The 24,725-nt window shown below is 29.0% G+C and overlaps 1 protein-coding gene and 1 long non-coding RNA gene across 2 annotated transcripts in view; both read right to left on the bottom strand.

Annotated features, from left to right (window-relative positions):
- Positions 1 to 6,986, bottom strand: part of LOC139425381 (uncharacterized) — a 144,566-nt gene extending 137,580 nt beyond the window's left edge. The window contains exon 1 of the long non-coding RNA XR_011636620.1: positions 6,762 to 6,986. This is a non-coding gene — a long non-coding RNA (uncharacterized lncRNA). The remainder of the gene's footprint in view (positions 1 to 6,761) is intronic.
- A 12,787-nt stretch (positions 6,987 to 19,773) lies between these two features.
- Positions 19,774 to 22,792, bottom strand: LOC107436539 (mid1-interacting protein 1-B). Its single transcript, XM_043046220.2, has one exon. The coding sequence runs from the start codon at positions 22,578 to 22,580 to the stop codon at positions 21,768 to 21,770; it is 813 nt and encodes a 270-aa protein (XP_042902154.1). The 5' UTR covers positions 22,581 to 22,792; the 3' UTR covers positions 19,774 to 21,767.
- Between the last annotated feature and the right edge of the window lie 1,933 nt (positions 22,793 to 24,725).

Below are 24,725 nucleotides of genomic sequence, written 5' to 3'. Positions count from 1 at the left end.
ATTATTTTTTAAGACTATATATTTTTATTTGCCTTATGCCTACCTTTTTTTCTAACGGTATTTCTCAGAATACTAAAAAAAAACATTTACTATAATAGGGTTGTACTTTTGAAACCAAATTCACGTGATACTGTTATGGACTGATTCCTCTCTGTTCTGCCAGTCGCGATAGTTTTCAACGACTGGCTGTCATTCGTGAGGTCTTTACGCGATGATTGTGAAATATTAGACGTTCTATCGTCTTTGAGACAATTCGAGAATTTTGGAGATGCGGTGAAAAATTATATAAAAGGGGGAACGGAGAACAATGTAAGTTTTTCTGTTGTACAGAAATGTGATACTTCCGTTGAAGAAAACGTTTTTAGCATAACAAAATCTGATGAATGTGAAAGTGGCCCTCAAAGTGTTACTTCCCACCCATATGACATTGGACTTTTTTCAGAAGATATTACATGCGAGAAGATATTACATTATGTTCTTAAACTTAAAAAATCAAATCAAAATTTAACTAAACAATGTTGTCTAAATAAAAAGTCAAAACTGTCTAGCTGTCTAAATTAGGGAAATAATAGTGCTTTATTACATACTCGAATTTCTTTTAGTAGCTTCAGAAAATTATGAACACCCCCCTTGAAAAAATTCTGCGTACGCCACTGATGGGGACCATATTCCCTAAATTGCGGCTACCCCCTAAATTTTGGGGTCAGAATTCTGAATCCATCGAAAAACAGGCATGTTTATTCAGAGAAAGTCCGTATTTCTGTTTGATTTCGTAACTTAAAATATCGTCTACACTTATTAATTAGCGTATTTGAGTTCACCCTCTCGAGCCATTAAGATTAAGTCCTAGATCGTGAAGATCCAATCATTAGATCAAAAGTTATTCAGGGTGGTCTGTTTTTATTTTGCGCTCTGTACAAGTGCAATCCTTCGTTTCAAATTTATTATGAAAGTAATTTAGCAAACTGCTTAAATACAATATATATTCCATGCAAAATCTGATTACATCTCAATACAGTTATCTGTGTATTTGTGATAAATTTACTCATTATTTCTATAAAAAAAATCATAAAAATATTTTTTTTTCAAAAATAAAAATGAATATTATCATTTACCAGAGCAAAATAAACCAATTTTTTTCACATATATTTTCTACTAAAAATTATCATTATTTATAACAACAACAAAAAAAAATCATTTCCGGCGAGTGATATTTTGGGTACTTTTCACACAACTAAAATACTGATTTTTAAAAAAAAGTTTGTGTGGTGTAAAAAATAAGCGTTATTTATCATATCGAACAACGTTGCTCATTGCACGAAGTATAAAAAATTATTCGGTATGAATAAAAAAATAACTTAAATAAATAACATTTTCTCACTAATTGATTTTAAGACATAATTATACTTTTTCTTAATTATATTTCATTTAATCTGAAAATAATGATAGTATTTAAGCACACATTTAAAAAGAAGCATTTAACACAATTCAAAATTAAAAAAATAAAATAAAATAAAACCTAAATAGACGGTAATTAGTCTTTCAATAAGTCTAAGTAGAAAAAAAGCATAAGTCTTTCATTTGAAACCAAACTATTACAACGATAAGTTGTAAAACAATGACAAATTAATGTAATGAAATAACAAATAATTATGTCAAAGAAAAGTAAATAAACAGTGTCATCTCTTATCATTTATCAAATATATTGCATGCCAATCATATCTCTTGCATTTTCACGATTATACTGTGTCACAAGGATAATGAAATTTTCTAAGTCTGTCTGCATAACAATAAAGTGACATTATTTATTTTACGTGACGTTGAGCGTGCGTAACACAACAATGCTTTTTTTTGCTGGAGCTGAATGATTTTGATTCATATTTGCACAAACATTTTTTTTACTGGATTTCGGAGAAACTGAATGAATCGATAAGGTCATCATACCATACGCTCTATTAAATATTTTGAGAATGAAAACCGTTGCAAGTAGTTTTGTTAGTGACTAACTGTCGCAATATTTTTATTCCCTAGATCAAATCAACAATAAAAAAATTTATTCGAGTACTTTTTTTATAACCGTCATAGAACAGCCGACCGAATTTTCAGCTTACTACTACCAATATTTAACTCCGTAGCCTTATTATTTTGAACCCAATCCAAAAGACAAGGGTACTCCTTCAACAAGTAATTGGGAGAAAATTGCCATCGAGGATTAGTTTTTTGTTGGAACTAACCTGCATTTGCGTTACATGGAGATGAAAACCACGAAAATCTTTCACGGTTAGTCTTACGGCAAGGGGACTCTAACCCAAGATCCATCTATCACTGAGGATATTTTACGTCAGCACAGCGGTCAGCGCAAGCCGGATACGGAAATCGAATCAACCAGCCATCGCCGGGATTCGAACCCGGGTCACGTCAGTGGGAGGCGAGTGCTCTATCCCCTGAACCACCGCTGCTCTTATTTAAATACTTGTTGTAAGAATTTATTTAGCAACCATATTTAAATTAACAACTAGTAATAGCTAAACTATTTAACTGATTATTAACCGCTGACGGGATGGTCTGAGTCAATTAATTGTTTTAGGTCTATTAAATGTCAATCAATTAATTGTTATTTTAATTGCCCAATTAATTATGGTGAACATAAGTAACATATGTAAATGCTTATAGGAATATATTTAAACTATTATATTATTAAAAAAGGTAGTAATTATTAATACATAAATGAATTAACTATTATCAACAAATTAAATTTAAACTATTAATAATTCATTTTTTCGACACTATCGATAAGAATTGATACCAGTTGAAGTTATCGAATGGAAGTATCAATACTATCGAAAAGAAGTATCCATAAAATCGAAAGGAAGTAAGAATACTTTTCAATTGTCACTACAATATCATTCTAAAACAGTGGTCACCAACTGGCTGCTCGCGGGCTGCATCCGGCCCGAGAAGTCTTTTTTTTGTGACCAGCGAACTAAAATATATTAGTTGTCACTTTTTTGCGGACAATTTTCGTGAAAAATTTATATGAGTTTAAAATACTTTTCTTTCGTTAAAAAAAAATTGATTTCTTAGTTTCTGTGAAATTTAACCTACCAACGGTGCTAAAAAAATTTTTTTCTCAGGTTTTGCATCCAAGAAAATATTTATTATTAATTATAATTCAATACTTTTGTTTTGAACAACTTGATAAAAATCTGACAGTAATATTTAGTGTTCCTTCAAACATAAAAGAGTCCTATATAAAATTTTGACGAAGTTGTGGCCCGCCATTTGAATGGTGTTTTTAATTGTGGCCCCCGGCCTCATGTAAGTTAGAAACCCCTGTTCTAGAAGTATTTACAAACAAAATAAAAAGATGGTCCTTGAATAAAGCCTAGAGTGCAATAAAATAATAGTATAATGTTTATATTAGAAGGGTATCTAAAAACATTCGCTCTTAAGATACTGATCTTTGCATCTCAGCTGGATCAACAACTTATTTATTATTCGTAAACGTGATTCGAGTAAAAAAATTCACTTTCATTGTGTACGCTGGCTAATGAGAAAAACATTGGAAGGCGTGGTGTTATAAATAAAAGGGAAGATAACTACGCTACGTTGAGCACATGATTTTTTTAATGATCCATTAATTACATTTGAGAAGGTTAAAAAAATATTTAAATGCAGTATTCAAAATTTTAAAATCAAATTTGATATTTTTTTTAATATCATTTAAAATAATTCATAAATATTCCTGATCCATTGTAATTTTTAACACTTAAAACGAGTACTAAAATACACCGAAGAGCCATTACATTATGACCACCTTACTAATAACATGTAGGACCACCTTTAGCCCTCAAAACTGCTAGCACCCGCCGTAGCATTGATTCCACAGGGTGCTGATAGGTAGTCTGAGGTATCTGGTACCATGCGCTCACCAACTGGTCCTGCAATTCCCTAACATTGAGGGGGTAGCGTGGCAGCACGGATTTGGTTGTCCAAGTAGGACCACAAATGCTCTATTGGTCAGGTGAATTTGGGGGCCTAGACATGACTTGAAAGTCACTGGAATGTTCCTCGATGATTCGACCCTTATGACATGGTGCATTATCCTGTTGGTAAACACCATCCCCCGCAGGAAAAACTGTTGCCACGAATGGGAGAACCTGGTCTGCAACTATGTTCAAGTAGCTTACAGACGTCAGGGATTGTTCTATGAGGATTATGGGTCCTAATGTGCCCCATGAAAACACTGTTCCTGGACGAGAAACCATGAAAACCTGGGCGAGCCCATTGTTATAGATGAAGGTGGTCATAATGTAATGGCTCTTCGGTGTATTACTTATTGTTATAAATGTGTTGAGTTCATACAAAATGAAATGTTAAGGCAAACCGGGGGAAAATGTACTTTTTTTATGTGTATTTTCTGCATGCATCTTTAATTAAAGTCACTATATTGGGGTGGACAAAATAATGGATGCATTTTTTTTCATATTTCTTAAGAAATACTTAAAGAATCATTTATAATTTCAGAAGTGTTTAGATCGTGCGAATTCTCTCACTTATCAATGAAGTTTAAAGCTTTTCGAAGTTTGAGGGCCAGATAATAAATTACAAACAGAAAAAAAAATGTNTAAACAACCTATACCAAAAAAATAAAATAATAATAATAATAAATAAATAAAAGATGAAACAATAAATTTGTAACCTGTAGCAAACATTTTGTTTATTACATGAAATAATTGCACAAAATTTCGTAAGCCAAGTTTAGGTATTTATGGTAATATGGCCACTTTTATGCAACAAAAACTAATTTTTTTGTCTCACGGTTTTTGCAATAACATTGAAAATATTCAATAAAATTAAACAAAATTTTTAGAGTGATTTAAAATTAAATACAAAATTTTTGCTTCGAAATTACAAAACCTTTGTTGAACCATGGTCATACAACCAAAAATTCATGATGAGTTTATTTTTTTAGTTTTACTAAAATTATTTTATAATTCTTGAATTTTAGAATTTCTTGATAATATAATCATTTTGCGGAATTACAATTTTTTTTTTAATATGTAGCTGTCACTAACGTAAAGGGGAAATTAAGTTTAAATGTCAGACTGATTTAAATATTAGGCATCGAAATAATTTAATGTACTTGTCAAAAAAGTATTTCGTAAATTTTTCTAAATATCCATTTATGTATCAAATATGATATATATGATATATTTTAGTATCAAATGTGAGTGCAGAGAAATTTATTCATAAAAAAACTTGCGTGAAATTATGATTTCTAATTTACTCTTTGACATGGAATCACCTGTTAACAACTTAATAGTTTTTTTTTCAATTTCTTTTTTTAAAAATAACATTATTTATAAGTTATAAAAATTCCTCTTTGATAGGTATTTTGGAGTAATTAAAAAAATACCTACCAAATTAAAATTAACTTAATTTTAAATATTAAATTTCTATTTCCGTTCCTTTCTCAGTTGTATTTGTATTGTGTAATTTGTATATTGCGTAGATTGATCGTGTGTCATTGTTTACTTATGTGATCATTGTATATTGATATTGTGACTGAAGATGCATTATCATGCATCAAGTTACAGTTTTAAATGTAAAAATATCAGTGTATTCCGTTGTAAACACAAGTTTTACATTTTTATCAATTTTATTCTTTTTTAATTTAAAAACATTAGTAATAAATATGTGATTTATTTAATTACTTCAACTTAAGTGCACCCATTTCTGATACTAAAAAAATTAAACAATTATATGTTTTATATTTCTGCGTTTTTCTAGAATACATTTTACTTTTATTTATATTTTTATAATAATAAAAGAAGAGAGAGAAGCATTTTGAAAATATTATTTTCAGCATAATAGATATAACAAAAAGAAAAACTACTGAATTTACATTAAAAAAATTTACGATAAAACTCACAGAAATATGAAAGATTTCGCGTTATTTTGCATAGGGAAACGCGTATAGATGGAATACGCATCTGAAAACTTAAAATAAAAAATTTTTAAACACCGTTTTTGGCAACTTTTCAAAACTTCCCCCTATTTACTTATAAATTTAATAAATTGCATATAATGTATCTGTCGTTGCATATACAATTTATTTATTTGTAATTCTAATTTTTGACAATAAACTCGTAATTGTCGAGTCATTTTTTGTTAATTACACCACCATTTGCATTAAAAAAAAAACGCAATTCAACGATTAACTTCATAAATGCTATTGAAGAAGCTATAGATTCCGCTGTCAGCAATCACTTTCAGATTCTTTTATTGATAAAATTATTTAAAGTTTTAGTGAACGAGCATAGAATATTGTTAAAACAATTACGTTCCATTTTACTTATTATGTGATGGATGATAATTCAAAATAATAAAAAAATGTGAAAGAGTTTTTAAAACAATCACAACGGTGTGCCTTCCAATTGAATACCGCTTTTATCAGCGAACGTATATTAGCCATTAAACAATTTAAAAAGTCATTACAATGTCCATTCATCCTAAACGTCCAGAATAAAACAGATGAATTATTCTATACATTCCAGTTCACCCTAATCATCCCATTACTTTTACGCAGATTCCTTGTCTACGTTTGTTTATACATACTTTCCTCTTCAGTGAAAGTTTTACTCTAAACGCTGAACTAAAGAGCTACACTTATCTTGATGATACGATTCTTATCATAAATGTTGGGAGTTCATTAACTATTGAAGCGGGCGTTTGTGAACAATAGTCATATTACTTACGTTTAAAACGTAGCTTGGTATATCGAACGGACATCTTTCTTGTTATCATAAAACAGGCTATGACCCCGGACATTTTTTTTTAAAGTTCACACGCGACCACAATTGCACGCGACGTTATCATTTTCTTGATTATATCGACGCAAAATACACATAACTCCATGATTTCGGAATAACCACTATGGTTGAAACGCCTTATTGTTGAGGAAACAAACTTAAAGATGAAATGGAATATACCAGAACAACGAATCTTGGATTTTCCAAAAACGATAATAAAAAAAAAGATAGACTTGTTTCTGAGGCTGGAGAAAAACAAACCCGTTAATTGGACTTAAACAAAAGAAAAATGACAAAGTAGAAAGAACTGGGGGGTGACATCGTGATTCCATGAATGAAAGTAGTTACGTCAAAACTCGAGAGGACAACAAGCTTGAAACCAGTTGTTAATTGTAAATATATACTTCTTTCTTACCAGAAATTTCTATGTCTATGTTTTGACTCCGTTCAGATAATTTTTTTTTTCAATTACCGACGAGTAAAGAATAGTCACGTGAATAGCTGGTTTTATCCATGTCTTATAATTAAGGGAATATTCAGAAAAACATCAGCTTAATGACTTCAAAACAGCTAAATTATTTATTTCAAAAAATTACTTCCAGAATTTTCTGTCGCTGTTTTTGAAAACAATCATTAAACAAGTATATCGATTAAGCAAAATAATGGACATGAACTTAAATAAATATATGAAGCATATTCATACAAGACCTAAAATAAGGAGGGGGAGAGTTAAGGAAATTACATGAGGGCCCATGACACAAGAATGCCCCGGAAAAGCATATCTCCAATTCTGCAAAGGAAGTTTCAAACTATATAATTTTAATAAAATTAAAACATTATACTCAGAACAAACCTAACTTTTTAGCATTGTTTCCAGTACGATACGTAATGTTTCATCCCAATAAAATAATGCGAATTAATGTTTTATAAAATCATGTCTAAAAGAAGAGGTAAGAAACAACTACAAATTTTGTTTATAACTATAGTAGTAATTCGAACACGATTTTTTTTAAAATTTGTATAATTAAAAGCGCAAAAAATTAACTTTTTAAATTTTAAACATTTTCTTTTTAGAAAAAGGACTTTCATTATTCAGAGATATAATAGATCGTTCTTTTTGGCAAAATGCGAACTTTCAGAGTCCAACGTTTTTCTTTTAACAATTAGCATATCTTTTTTTCCTTTTGATCAACAACTTGAGCAGATTAAAGAGTGTATTCAAGCATTTTAGTTATTGAAAACAGCAAAAAAAAATATTTGTCAATGATTATGAGTTAATGCTATTATCTATAACAGTGTTTACCAACTGGCGGGCCGCATCGAAGCCTTTTTTGTGGCCCGCGAACTGAAATATATTAGTTGTCCTTTTTCTGCGGACAATTTTCGTAAAAAATCTATATGGGTTTAAAATACTTTTCTTTTGTTTACAAAAACCCTAATTTCTCCGTTTCTGTGAAATTTAACATACCATCGGTGCAAAGAAATTTTTTTTCAGGTTATGCATCCAAGAAAATACTTATTCAAATACAAAAATAATCGCGTTACAAAATAATACTTTTGTTTTGTACAACTTGATAAAAATCTGATAGTAATATTTAATGTTCCTTCAAAGATAAAGAGTCCTAATAAAATTTTGATAAAGTTTCAACCCGCCATTTGACTGGTATTTTTAATTGCGGCCCCGGACCTCATGTAAGTTGGAAACCCCTGATCTATAATAATTAAATGAAGAGTTTGTCTTTTTGTCCGCGTCTCTCTTCTCTGCGTCAAGAACTGCTTGTTCTATCATTCTGAAATTTGGATAGCGACTGAAAGGCAAATTTAGGCCCCGATCCTAAATTTTGATGAAATTTTTAATTAGTTCGTTCTGTAGAGCCATATGAAAAATGGCATTTTCTCATTGGCTGAGAACTCGCCTTTGATAAAAATTTTCTTTCTTTCAAATTTTCTATAGGTAACATCAACGATAGATAGCTTATAGCTCTCATAAAAAAAAAGTTTTTTGCACGTTCTTTAATATTTAATTATTTTTTATTCCTTATGTCAGTTTAAGTAAATGATCAGCATGAACATGATAGCACAGGCAGATTACTAATATTCTATAGGTAGCATTAATGATAGATAGCTTATAGCTCTCATAAAAAAAAGAAGTTTTTTGCACGTTCTTAAATATTTAATTATTTTTTATTCCTTATGTCAGTTAAACTCAATGATCAGCATGAACATGATAGCACAGGCAGATTACTAATATTCTATAGGTAGCATTAATGATAGATAGCTTATAGCTCTCATAAAAAAAAGAAGTTTTTTGCACGTTCTTAAATATTTAATTATTTTTTATTCCTTATGTCAGTTAAACTCAATGATCAGCATGAACATGATAGCACAGGCAGATTACTAATATTCTATAGGTAGCATTAATGATAGATAGCTTATAGCTCTCATAAAAAAAAGAAGTTTTTTGCACGTTCTTAAATATTTAATTATTTTTTATTCCTTATGTCAGTTAAACTCAATGATCAGCATGAACATGATAGCACAGGCAGATTACTAATATTCTATAGGTAGCATTAATGATAGATAGCTTATAGCTCTCATAAAAAAAAGAAGTTTTTTGCACGTTCTTAAATATTTAATTATTTTTTATTCCTTATGTCAGTTAAAGTAAATGATCAGCATGAACATGATAGCACAGGCAGATTACTAATATTCTATAGGTAGCATTAATGATAGATAGCTTATAGCTCTCATAAAAAAAAGAAGTTTTTTGCACGTTCTTAAATATTTAATTATTTTTTATTCCTTATGTCAGTTAAACTCAATGATCAGCATGAACATGATAGCACAGGCAGATGACTTCACCAAATAAATATTTTTAAAGTTATTTAAAACCCATTAACCTAAAGATTTTAAAATTTTTATGTTTATAATTATTCTTATAAGACATGAATCTATAAAACTAAATAATTTAAAATCAACAGTAATTGGGAAAAAAAAAGTTATTTATTGTAAGGCTAAATTAATGGAAAAATAGTTGTTGTTGTTGCTTATCCTCATAGATCTGACATTAGTCAGATCAACTCCAAAAAGTTGTTGATAGCCAGAAAGTCGATGTCAAGAAGGGGATCGGAAGTTTAGTCCGCCCTGGATAGTCCGACACAATCAAGTATATGCTTCGGTGAGGCTGGGTGGACACAGCATTTTTTACAAGTCGGGTAAATGCTTGTGCCACTTTCGAATGTTAGACATTTTAGGTGACCAGTTGAGAATCTGGCCAAGGCAGTCTGGGAGCTTCGATCGCAATTGATTCCCAGAAGGGTGCCAGAAGATGTTGCGGCGTACCATTGGTGGGTAGGTGGAGTTTGCTAGATTGATTTTTTTCTATATTTTTCATTGCAGTATAGTTCCTGATAAGTAATAGATGACCCGATGGGCATATCTTCCTCACTGCCCTCTTTGGCCAATCTATCTGTTATCTCGTTACCACCAATATTAACATGTGATGGAATCCATTGAAGATGTGCGTCATGGTGATGAGAAATCTTTTTCATCTTGATCAAGATAGATATACTAGTTTCATCGCTTGCAGGAATGCTTTGAAGGGTTGCATGAATGCTTGCAGGATTGCTTCGGAAAAATAGTACTAATTCGTATTGGAGAAAAGCAAAAAATCGTTTACTATTTTTGATGCCAATGTTGCTTAATTGCATTTGGTAATATGTTTGAATAGAAATAAAAGAAAAATAAGGTATATTCTAAAAATCAAAATAAACGGGGAAAAGGTACTTTTAATTTCTTTTCGGGGAACTGTGAAAAATCGAAATTGACTCCAATGAGGCTTATTTAATTTTCTTAGTTATTCGGGCCTATTTAATAATCACAGCGCGCCAGGAAAAAAGAAAAAAAAAACGGACTACCCTGAATAACATTTGATCTAATAATCTGATTTTCACATTCTCGGAATCAATCTTAATGGCTCGAGTGGATGACCTCAAATGTACGAATTAATAAGTGCAGACGATATTTTAAGTTACAAAATCAGACAAAAAAACGAACTTTCTCTGAATAAACATACCCTTTTTTCAACGGATTCGTATTTCTGACCTCTGAAATATAGAGGGTACTAGCTGCAATCTGGGAAATATGGTTTTAATAATTTGGTCAAGAGAGCAATCCGAAGTTTGAACCCTTTAATATTAATTTTACTTTTTGCGTATTTCGCTTTATCACGTGAACTTTTCAAGCGAATTAAAAAAAAATTGCACATGATTATAAAATTCGTTTTTCTAAAGGTAAACCTAGGTTACCTTTAGAACCTTACTAGGTTACCTTACCTAGGTAAAAGTTTTCGAAAGGTTCCAAGCAAAAAAAAAAAAAACTTTTAGTAAAAATTTATAATTTTTTTATTTAAGAATAATCGAAAAAATTTCGAATTGTAAGGTATGCAATTTCTTGCACCATTTTAAAGAAAGTTATTTGAAAATGCAGAATACAAAATGTGAGCAAAATCGGTCGAATAGTTCAGAGAAATTGAATTTCAAAAAGTCAGATACTTAAAATTCGATTTTTCAGGAAATTAAAGTATCGTCTGCATTTATTAATCAGCATATTTGAGGTCAATCCCGCTAGTCATTAAGATTGAGTCCTAGAACGAGAAAAATTCGATCATTTAATCAAAAGTTTTTCAGGGTAATTTTTTTTTTCTTCATACTGTACATTTGAGTTAACCCTATTATATCATTAAGATCGGCAGTAAAAACCTAAACATTGGAGCTTAAGTCATGCAGACAGATATCCTTTTTTTTTTCCATTTATTCTGCACCAAAAAAATTAAAAATAAAGTAAAAGCGAAAATGGTATTAATAAAATATGTGATGAAATGACACGCTAAGTTTTTACTCTGCCCGTTTTGTTAGAAAAGAAAAATCTGTTTTGCCCGAAAGAAAAATAATCGTTATTTCAAACAGAACGTAGCATATTTTCAGGGCTACTTTGACTAGCCTACTTTTAAAATGGCTCGAACGAGCCATTTTAAAACTTTTTATTTCAAATAATGTTTGTTAGGAACAGTAAATAAATTCATTTTCAATCATTGCAAAGCTCACGTCTGTAACAAATAATAATCAGAAGATCCTATCACAAACGTTTACTTTTTTATTGATCATAATTCATTCGTTTTATCATAATTCGTTTGGTGATCACACAGTATTATTTAAAAATATTAAATTTTTTTTAAAAATTCTATTAAAGTTAGGAATTGATTATAGACAAAACAAAAATTTATTTTTAAGTGTCTACTTCTCTCAAAAAAAATGTTTTATACAACTAAATGTTCAGAAAAACAAGCGCCTCATGATAATGGAAAAAAAGGAAGAAAGAAAAAAAAAAGGAATCGAGAGAATTTTAAACGATAAATTAAAACAGTTAAAAAGCAACATTTATATGATAATAGCTCAACATTTTCAAAAGTTTAAAAATTAAACATTTCTAAAATACAAATTAAATTTTAAAAAAATTGATCGTACACGGTACAGTAATTTATTTTTAAAAGCTAACTCATCACAAAATGAATGTTTAATGCCGCTAAATGTTCGAGAAGACCTGATTCGCATGTCAAGGGGGGACAAAATGGCAAATAGCCAAGACAGAAACTATTTTTATTTTGAAAACGTAACTGGTTTTTGCAGACAGCGATAATCTTGAAACTATTTCGTTAACAAACAGTTTACCAAGAGATGTTTCATGATCAACAAGCATTTCAGAACAGAGTGGAAAGGGGGGATGATTTTCAGTAGGATGATACTTTCAAAAACAGAAAATTCTTGGAAGTTGAAATCGTTTCGATTTATTCCAACGCGTGTAAGTCGTTCTGGAGACTTCGTTTAAAAATTAACGCGTGAAAGAACTTAGTTCAAATTTTGCTAAGTTCAATTTGAATAAACGATTTTAATACGACACTAATCTCAATAAGATTTTCTAATATACACATTTAATCAGAATGTTTATTAGTTTCTTTTATATCCTACTTATTATTATTTTTTATAAAAAAAAGTTATTCATTATCACTCAATGTTTCAAAACATTCGTAAAAAAGTAAGAAACATTTGTAGTTTTGGCACAGTTGCTACAATTTGTCCCCCGACAAATCGCCCTTTTTTGAAACATGTAGGTCCTGATTTATAATAACGTCTGAGAGGCCCTAGCCCCATAATTATTAAATTTATTTTCTTCAGAATTCTCTGTTAGAATTATGAGTTAACAAAAATTGAAATAATTTTAAATTCAAATTTAGTAATGCATTATAATTTATTTATGCAATCAATAATTTAAAAGCATTTTGTAAATAAACAAGCAAATTTTGTTCAAAGTTTCGACCAGTGGAGCCCTCAAATTCTGAAAATATATAGTTTTTTTACAATAAATAAATAAATAAATAAATAAAGATTGGTGACTAAGTTAATAAATTCTTATGATTTCTTCTAGAGCATCCTATTTTCATCTGAAATCCTAAAAGAACAAGAAAATATCCCCTTAACCTAAATAGGTTCAGCTAAAGTATCCTGCCACTTTTATTTACTCAGAATACGATATGTATGGATTTGGAAATTTCAGAGCTTGTATGGATGGTGTTTTGATCTTGTTGTATAGGTAGATTTAAATAAAATATCCAAAAAGAAAAAAAAAAACGTTTTTAAGCAAGTATTGCTGGTTCAACCGATGAATACTAACGGTATTTTCATTTAATACAATGAATAATGCCAGGTAGTAGAACTATAAATTTTACGTCAAAAATACGTATATTTAACCTCTAAATTTTATTAAGCATTCGTAAAATTTACGTAAAACTGAAATGTCGAATTATAACAAAAAATGGTAATCCAAAAAACGTAAAATTTACCTAAACTATTTCGTTTGTTTTACGAATATTTTACCACTATCACTGGGTAAGAATGAGTGCGTTATTTTTACATATTGTTTACATCAACAGTACGTCAAAAAGTACGTAAGTTTCAACTTACAACTAGAAAAAAGTGGTTATCCAAAAAACAGAAAATTTGCAAACTGAAATTTGAATTGTAAATTTGCTTTGTTAATAATTCGTAAAATACACAGAATCATTTTTACTAAATCTAAATAGTAAATATTCTTTTGCCAATCTTTCGTAAAATATACGAAAAGCAATCTTACAGAAGGGTAGTTAGTAAAAACCATTCCGTTAATATTACGTAAAATATACCAAAGCTTTTCTACCAAAGGAAATATCATTCTATCAATATTACGCAAAATTTACTGATAAAGCGTATTGACTTAGCCAATTTCCCAAAATTTTAGGTTTAACTTACGTATCATGCTATATGGGATAGAGCTATAATTTTTTTTTTAAATTAAAAGAATCACATCCTTCTCGTTAATCGGAAATAAGATGAAACGAACTTGGGCAATGTTTTTGATATGAAAAATGGTCTCTAGTATCTAAACAAAATTATTTCAATGGCTATTAATTTTCTATTAAATTAGGCCTACAGGATAAGTTTTCCCAATATGAATGTCTGTAAGCGTTTATTAGTTGTAGTTACAGGTATTCGTACAGCACTAGACAAAACATGAAACATTGTCGCAAAATTTTGGACACTTAGCCTTGTTATTAGTTTTTTTTTCCATATGCCACTAGTGATATGCAGTTGATCAAGGCTGGGTTAAAACCTGGTTTCATTTTCTATGTTTTTACTGACTGAGGAAATAAAAACAACAAAAGGAATAAAAAAATAATAAAAGTAGGAGAGAATATGGAAACAAAGCACATACATTTTACTAAAATGTAGTAATACATAGAGTAAAATTTTTTTAAAAAAAATTAAAGGTTAGTAGGGATAGTTATAGTAGGAATATTTCCATGATAGTTTTCGACTAAAAAAAATTAATAATAAGAGAAAACCACAGTAAAAAAAACTATGTTTTTTCTTTCAAAGTCTTGTTATTAGTTTTTAATTATTAGTTATTATTAGTTTAACAAACTGTTAATGAAAATTTTGTTTAATTAAATAAAATAATAAACTTATCAGCTTAATTTACTTTATCATTTTTAATAATTCACGCATCACGCTACACGAAATAAAGGGGACAAAATGGAGAATAAATTAAAAATCTTAAGCATGTAAATAAAATTCAAATTAAATATTTTAATTCAATTTTCAATACCTCACCATGATTATTACGTTTGTAATTTTAATATAGAAATGCTTTCAAGGTCTGTTTATTTTATGAATTTTTCTTGGTCATTGTTTTGCATATTCTTTCTTATTATTTATTTTTTCTAATTAAGCTCATAATCAAACATACCATTTCTAATTTAAATAACGCTTCTGCCCGGCTACCGGTAACATAGGTGCCTGTGGAGGAGTAGGCAAAGTGTCGCACTAAATACAATGTCCGCTTACCACATCCTACCACTTTAAACAACCAAAACTTGATCAACCAAATTTTTCATAGCCTGGAAGAGATCTATCTACAAGAACCTTAAGTTGAAACAGAAGGTAACCAACGTAATTAATTTTCTAGAAGAATACGAAAGACTGAATTAATTTTCAAGAAAAAAATAACAAAATAATGCAATGGGGAGCTCCAACCCTACTAACTAAACTTGACCAATTAGCCCTGTATCAGTCAATAATAGATTTCAGTACATAGGATGTTATCTAGAGGAAATTCTGGAAGTACATACCAGAAAACAATACTAAGGATCGGTTTGAAGCAAAAATGTCCCTAGGTAAAGTGTGATTTTAATAATGGATTACCCTAAGCTGTTCATTTACATATCATTAAAGTTTTATTTATTCATTCATTTTTGTAAAATAAATATTTTTATCTTCTTGAAAATTCTTCATTCCAACCTAGTAGTGTTTCTGTGATTATTGTAAATAAAAATAAATTAAAATACGAACTAAAGAGTGTATATAACCGCAAAGGAAAAAAAAAAGGAATTTAAGCCACTTACATTATACATTTTAATAAAAGCAAATTGTAAAATTATACCAATTAAATTCAAATAAAAAGATCAGAGTTGAGTAGAAATTTTCGTTATTCTTAAAATTAATTTATTGAAAATATAACCAACACACCATTTCTTGATTAGGTGTAAAAAAATTTTACATTCATATTTTTTAAAAGAAATGTATTAAATATAATGTGGAACCAGTGTTCACATTATTTAAATCACAATCCAAATCACCAGGGTCTTTTTTAAAAAAAAAAAAATGGCGCTATTTTTTTGTTCAACATAATTAATAATTACATTTATTCAGCACTAAAGCAAGTATCAGAAGCACAGAATATCTCCTCCCTGTGCGAATGCTGGTAAGTCTTATTGTGTTGAAAGGAGTTTTGGACAGGTTACATGGAAGTATCACATTATTTGCATTGTTGTTTTATTTTCTTTATAAGCTCAGCACAAATATGCTATTTGTTGTTTGGAAAGTAACTTAATTCCATACAATTTGGAAATTATTACAGTACAATAAAGATGATACAAAAAAAAAAAAAAAAAANTGCACTGCCTGGAGCAAGACTCCGTCTCAAAAAAAAAAAAAAAAAAAAAACATGCTTTTATATGCCTTTATTCCAAAAACTTTCAAGTCCGGAAGAAAATTAAGATAATTTTGTTTTTGCAAGGACATAAATGAACAATTTAGGGGTACTTCCAATTTTTTAACCTTTTTTAAATGAAAATACGAATGACAAGTTTTCGATCTCCAAAGATACAGAACACTACATTTCATTTTTTGTACAGCCCCAATAACTTTTTTTTTCCAACATTGTTGGACAAGACTAAATTAAACTTAGGAAGAAAAAAAAAATCCTTACAGATCTCAAGGAAATATTTAAAAAAAATTTACTGGCCGGGATTATCTAGAAATGGAGAGTGATGCAATTTTTGGACTCTCAGGATCATTTCAAAATGTTCTATATGCTGAGAAAATATATTGTATGAATTTGTATAGGCGTACCCTTACCAAACTTTTTTTATATCTATCTATGGTGGATGAGTAATGAACTTGTCTGCAGAGAAATTTCCCATAAGGATGCAGATAAATGAAAAATTGCAAAAATATTTTTAAATATAGGGTAACACAATTTAACCCTTTAATTTTTTTCAGAATTTAGTGAAGTTAGGACAATAATTTAAGTGTAAAACAGTTTTTCAGTGGAATAAGAATCCAGGAAACAATCAGAGTCCATTAAAACAACTTTATTGTTTCCATTTAAATAAATACTTTAATTTTAAGATTATTAGTCTTTCTTTAATAAGATTTATAATTCCAAAATTTTCACTGACTGTGTGCCAGCTTACTAAAATATTTAATTCATCACATTTCATAAACTGTATTAACATGACGGTGCAAGAATAGTTATGGTTTTTAAATTTGATTGAAATTTTTAATTACTTATTATATTTTATAACTCTCAATTACATAATTTTGAAAATAATTAGAAATAATGAATATGGTGCACAAGTCGACTTTCCAAAACCCTAAAATTTTTTGAAAATTAGGATATTGAGTTACACACCAGTAATAAACTCTGACATTCGTTGATCATAAAATATTGAAGAAAAATGTATATATCAATTTGCCCCTTTCTAAAATTATTTTTATCATGTTATTTACAATAAATTCTAAATTTTTCGTCATATTTTTAATACACACTAAGTTTTTTTTTAAACAAACAGTACTTTAAATTACATTTGAGGAAAAAAAAGAATAGTGTAATAATTTATTTAAGATTATTTCAAAAATGTAACAGTGGAAATTTTTAAAAAATTCCATAAATCCCTAAATTTAAAGATTCCAAAATATCAGTGTCGGATTCAATAAAGTTAGCACAGTTATCATAAGCTTTCCTCTCAACAATAGAATCTATTCTAGCATCATCGGCTGAGATCTACAAAAATTACTGTTGAAACTCATCTCACGAAATCATAACTCCACACATTCTAAAAACCATTTAAATCAACATTTTGTCAAGAGTCTATTATCATTCAGCACATGGAATAGTGGAAATAGAGTAGTATAATAGGAGTAGTGGAAATATTTCCAATTTTTGTATTAGTTTTTCTCTTTCTATCAACCATTCAGTTCAAGATGATTCAATATTATCAACGAAGGTATTTTTTTTATTCCCCTTTCTCAGAAGTCGACTTATACAATTGATTTATCAGAAATTTGCTATCTCGTGTCTTATACACTTCCTTTCCTTTGTAAAATTATCAAAAAATTAATAACCGTTACAGTGATAAATAGCTTTAGTTGCTAAAAGACTCTTTTAATGATAAAAATGATCTTCCCAAGCTGTTGACAAAAGTAAATGAGATGCTGGTAACACCAATGTATTGGTACCAGCACCAAAATAATCGCCAAGTACAGATATTAAAACATCCCCTTCAATGTAAAAAAGAAAACAAATATAAGCTTTGTTTTGATTCAGAAAAAATATAAAGTTGATCAAAATTATTATTTAACAACACATTACTCAACTTGAAAATCTGTATCTTGAATTTTATGCAATTAAATAATCTACTCGTGTTTCTTAAAATCATTGCCAAATTAGCTGCTTCATAAAAAAAAATCTTAAAATCAAACTTTTAACAGTCAATTAAAATAGATCAAAAAATTAGATTTGTTTAAGATTCTGTTGACTAATGGTAGGGGAGATTTCCGTATCCTGATCTGTGGCAGAATAATAGCAGTTTTGGAAACTTCAATGCAAACATCACATAAAGGGACCAACTCTAAAGGTATAATTTGTAGCCACTGCCGGGTAAATATCTACATGTTTTTTTAAAACAAAAATGTGCAAGTTTAAAATTTATTTGGCACCTTGGCGATTGTAGTTGTCGTGACAGATCACAATACGGAAATACCCCCTAATGGTTAATATGTATTTTCCATTACAGTCTAATAACATTAATAGATCTATATATCTAATTTAAATTGAATGCAACAATTTCGCTCATAGTAAATGATTTTTCGAACAATTCAAACATATATGTTATAGTATTGACACTATACTTTTTAAACCTTGATTATAAATTTACTGATAAATGCATAAAAATTCAATTATTTAATTGATGTCAACATCATTATCAATATACTTATTCATTCAACAATTAATAATGCTAAATTATATAAGGACATTTTTAAAAGTAACAAATTATTCTACGATAATGGAAAATATAAAAACTTTGAATGTTCCCTTTCATTTTTTTCAGAATAAAGAGTGCATTATTTTTTGAATGATTTTGCTAAAAACATTAATCTGACTGTTAAAATGATAAATAGCTCACATATTAAAAAAAAATTTAAACTTTTAAAAAATTCTCCGATTTTGCAAAACTTTTTTCATTATCAGAAAGACATTAAAATGAATGATTTCTCAATTTTAACATTTCTAAGAGCCCAAACAAAGCAGTATTGTATTAACTTTTTATATATTAAACCAGGGGTCCCCAACCTTTTTGTACCTAAGAGTAAATACCAGAATATCGGTTGAATGGCGGGCACCACTTATTTTTTTAAGATAAATTTATAGTTGGTAGACATAGGTAATAATACAANATCCCTGTATTAAACTATATATACACATAAACTGTAGATTTCAATAATTAGAATCATAAGGTAAAGACTTAACCTAAAAGTAAAAAATAAAGATGACCAGCTCACAACTTTAACAAAAAAAAATTACATTAATTTAAGGAAAAAAAAAAGTTTCATAAGTCGCCAGAGCCTTCGAAGAACGCTTAACACAAACCTTTTGTGTTAAAACTCCACTTTAAGTTTAATTTATAGTTAGATATTATGATAGACTATAATTGTAACAACAATAGAAAATATGAGTATATGTCATCAATATTTAGAATAGGTAAACTTTAAAAAAATAGACTAATAAAAAATCAACAACTACGTAAACAACAGCTTAAATTTTATTAGTTAGACCATCAAAGATTTACAGACATCTTTAAATACTAACAACTCCAGAATGCAGAATCATTATCTTTGGTTGATTTATAGTTTGGCATGCAAGTGCCTAAAGCAGAATATTTTAGTTACATTACTAAGTAATTAGTTACAAAATGATGGCGTATAATGAATATATACAAAGTATCTATTGAAAGAAAAGAAATACAAAATTCTTATGAAATAAAACATTAAATAAGGTTGATGAAATTTAATAACTAAAATGAATGCCCATTTAATTTATTAAATAGAACATAAGTACGAAATAAGTCTTAATGTACAATATAAATCAAAAAATGAGTCAATAAAATTTTTTAAACTTAAAACATTTCATAAATAATTAAAGTTATATTAACAAATTTTCACCAGGTTAATTTTTGATATTAAGAGAATAATATAGATCCCAAATAAATTTAAGCTTGTCAAAACAACATAAAAAAAAGATAAGCTTTGAATCTTTTTGTAAGGTTAAGAAACAATTTTATATTAATACAGTAACTATTCTAGGTTTAAAGAAGAATGAATGCATAATAAACTCATTCATAATATCCTAAAAAACATTAAGTATTACATCTTTGCTATAAAAAGATAAATCTCTTTAAAAAACCAACAATTACTAAAATATTTTTAAATTAATCAGTTTTAATGTTCGAAAATAACATGCTGCGTAAGAATATTTTTTTATAAATCTTGATTAAAGCCATTGAATGAAATACATTAACTTTATAAAATATTCACATAAAAATTTTAAAAGCCTAATAACAAAAGGTTTTTTTACTTTTTATTAAAAAAAAAAGAGGGAAAGTTTTTAGAATAACAATTAGAGAAAAACTTTCATGTTTCTTATGAATTTTAACTTTTAAAAATGGAACTAGTGTTAGAAGTGCATTTAATGCTATATCGACTTTTCCAACATTTAATTAAAAAACTTGTTCCGATAATTGTAAACTTTAAAATTAAAATCTATATATTAAAAACAAGATTATTGTAATAGTACATAATCTGAGATTAATAATTATAAAGTCTAATTATCGTATCGAAATTTTCATTTCATAATATGACTTTTTAATTAAAATATAATTTTCAAAGCAATTTTTACAAACGTTGCACTTTGTTGAAATTTAGTACATTTTAATTCTACGAAAGAGTTTTGCAATATTTGCTTGAAAAATTTTGATATTAGCATTCTTTCAGTTAAAAATGTTAAATCCATAAAACTTATGAAAACTATGTTATTAATTTAATTGAAAAAGAGGTTAGAGATTAAAAAGTTAAGTGGCTGTTGCTATGATATGCAGTACATTATGAATTCTTCTCAGTTTATGTTAAATAAAAGTAAATAAACATACAAATATGAATAGCAAGGAATGTGAGAAGAAATTTATGCATAAATAAGACTAGGAACTTGATTTAGAAAAGTGGAAACGGGGTTGCAGCTATATACCACACCGAAATTCCTACATCTTGTACATAAATATACAGAAATTGCAATAAATAATGACTAAAGATTTAAATACAAAATTTGAAATAAGCAAAACTACAGAAAAAGTTTTAAATTCTTCAATTGAGAATATATTGTCACCATTAATTTGAAATATGGAAATGCAAGATATTTCAACACCGGGTAAAGATATTTTTCTTTGGGATTGCTAATTCTTATCCTTGGAAAACAAATTTGAAAAAAGAATGAGCTTATGAGAAGTTAATTTTTTCGCTTTATACCAAGGATACATTGACAGGAAACTAAATTAAGTTTTGTTGAACATAACCTAAAGCCAGAGATCACATCATTAAAGCCACTTACGAAGTTCTGAATAAGCTGCAAGAAATAGCATCACAAGTTTCTTGTTGAGTTGATCTGCATTTCATCTTGCAAAATATTTTAACGTTTCAAAAATTGTCTTTTTTCTTTACTTACATTTGAACTACACTAGAACATAGGTTACGCAGAGGCTGCTTCGATTTCCTCCTGGTACCTGGAAGACAAATAGTCTGCTGAATCTGCTAATTCATTCAAAATTGTGTGCAGTCCTAGAAGGTGATGCCGAAAAGCAGTAGCTAGGTGATTACCAGGAGGAACTGATGATTGATCTTCAATACTGTCCCGATCAGTCACAACACTTTCAATATCACTGTCAGTTTCTTGATCTGAGGGAAAACCTGTGCTACCCAAACTGTCATCTGATGGCTGACGGATATGTTTCATAACTCTACTGCTGTTACTGGGAGATGATCTACCACTGCAAGGAAGGGATACTTCAGGGGTAGCCAACGAAGTAGGTCCCCACAAAAGTTCAGTTTTCACTTCTTTTAACATGGTGTAGAATCTATATACATCTGCGTTATTAAGGCCAGACGGTAAGCATTTAGAAAATTTACTATTTTCGTTGCTTACTTCCATATCCTGTAATCGAGAAGGCACCAAGACTGTTGAATCCATGTTGTTTATGGCTTTCACAAATCGGTCCATAGCGCTAAGAACTGACTGTTGAGAACAAGTAAAAGAATCATCTCCCCGACTTGGCCGGCTAGTACGACGTGTGGGGCGGTTTAAATTCATCTCGTATCTACTGGATTCCTTTAACATTAAAGAAGACTTAGCTTCGGATGATTCGATAGAAGCCGCACCGCTCTTTATAGTCATGCACGTTGATTGAGAATTAATTCCACTGTGTCTTGCGTCTGACACTCGTCGAGATTTTTGTTGAGGTGGCTTCACAAATCCAGCATATGACAATCGCCTAGGGCGTTCCATAACAGTACGAATTACTGGTTTTTAAAACGTGTAGTTAGCCTTAGGCGAAGTTAGCCGTTTTCCTAGGCAGTAAAGAAGGAAGTACGTCACGAATCGTATCATGTAATCTCGAACTCAAACTTTGATATTATTGTCGGCGAAGCAGTTTTTCACAAGGATAACATTTAAAATAGCAAATAAATGGCATTTCTTAGATTTATAACTTTCTTAATATTAATTTTTAATAATATAAACTAATTAATGTTTAATTAATAAATAATAAATACGTAAATAAAACTGAGCACCCCACACGACATTGGGTTGGTCTATATCCGCTTCATGACATCGCTCCATGATCAGGTGAGAAGCCGACTGTTTGATTGGTTAGATTCTTCGAGTAGAACCACGCCTACATATGCCGGCGGGCACGTGTTTGCTGAGTGGTCCCACTGCTGGATGAGATGAAATATTCCTAACTGATGATGATCATTTTTATCTCTTTTTTTACTCTTGGGAGGTATGAGAATGACGGTTTCGTTTTGGAGAGATCTAAAATATTTTTCCAATTCATAATTAAATTCACAACATAAAATTTTTTTTTCTTCTCCCCCTTAGCAAAAACAGCGAATTATTTATACTTCCTAAAGATGCCAATATGGAAATTTGAAATTTATGAAATAACAATTATTATACATTGTTAGTAATTCTAGAAATAAACTTTTTCCACAAATAGATAAATAAAATAAAAAACTTGAAGTTTCTGGAAACAGCTTTATCGATCGATATATTTTCAAACAGAAACAGCGCCAAATGGGCGGTAAATTCAGATTTTGAAGAAATAGTATTTTTCTCATTTTGGTAAGTTAGGCGAGATTTAATTTGATTTTTATGATAGATTTATCTAGGCTCTTTATTTTTCACGAGTAAATAGAGTTTTCAAGATGTTTTTTGTTTATTATTACAATTTTTGAATTTTTATGCACTTTTATTTTTTTTTATCCATTTTTTCACTTTAATTTTTTGTTTCATTATTTAAATTTTTTATCCATTTTTTCTTTAATTTTTTATTTTAGCGTTTTAAATTTTTTTTTATGCAGTCTTTCCATTTTTATAAATTTTTTATTTTTCAAAGGAAAGAAAAATAATTTATCTATTTCCTCTTTTATTTATTCTGAGCACTAATAACAATTTAAGTTACAGAGTTTTCGACGATGCTTTATTCGGAAAAAGTAGGCGGTAAAAGATATAAGATTTCTCATACTTCCGAACCACTGAAATTTGATGTATGATTTTTATTCTTCTTTTCAGTAAACTGACAAAATTGACTTAAATTTCTTAGTAATTTAGGTACTGAATGAAAAGGGAATTTAGTTAATTATTTGGTACTTACGTATTATCCTATCGACCATTTTCGCCAACATCGCGCCAAAGTCATTTTGGTGTCTTTCAGATTTATTTTAGTATAGTATTTGATTATAAAGAAATTGACAACTTATTGCTTTCAAAAATGAGATATTATTTAAAGATATATAATTTCAAAATTTATCTTCAGATTTGGAGAAAATGGTTCACGGGATAATAAGTAAATATCATTTATTTTAAATAAAAACAAACTTTTTGGGATATTTCTTTTATTCAATTCTCTTGCATTACAACTATGGTTTTTTATATTATTTTATTGGTGAATAAATGTCGGAAACTTATTTTTAAGCAACTTATTTAGTAAGCATATTTACTCACTTCAAAGTTGTTAATTTTGTTACAATATGTTTTCATTCAACAGTCACCCACCGAATATTAACACTTCATATCGCTAATTGCAATAAAAAAAAAAGTAAAGTTTCATATTTCCGTAACAATTAATTTTGTCAACCACGAGTTGGGTCATAGAAGTTAAGTCTTCACATTTTCGCGAAAATATATAGGAATCGACAATTTGGCCAGCGTTATGCTTCAAAGCTCTATCCTTATTATATAGCCTACATTTTTAGAAGCCTTGTCAAAAATGATGTCAAAATGATAGCGGTGGTACAATAACCAAACTATTACAGATTATAAATAAGTAATATGTAAGCAAAAAAACACATAAACGTTTTATTTTATAAATCGTCGTCCCAGTTTTGAGTTTAGGCTACCAATGCTCAACTCCGTAGTCTTGTAATTTTG

This window comes from Parasteatoda tepidariorum, chromosome 4 (assembly GCF_043381705.1).
Source record: "Parasteatoda tepidariorum isolate YZ-2023 chromosome 4, CAS_Ptep_4.0, whole genome shotgun sequence".
NCBI classification, from domain to species: domain Eukaryota; kingdom Metazoa; phylum Arthropoda; class Arachnida; order Araneae; family Theridiidae; genus Parasteatoda; species Parasteatoda tepidariorum.
The sequence above is the reverse complement of the archived record's forward strand: the minus strand, read 5'-3'. Positions and strand labels throughout refer to the sequence as shown.

Bases quoted from the DNA above. Each gene is read 5' to 3' on its own strand.
- LOC107436539 (XM_043046220.2), bottom strand. From the start codon at position 22,580: ATGGAACGCCCTAGGCGATTGTCATATGCTGGATTTGTGAAGCCACCT.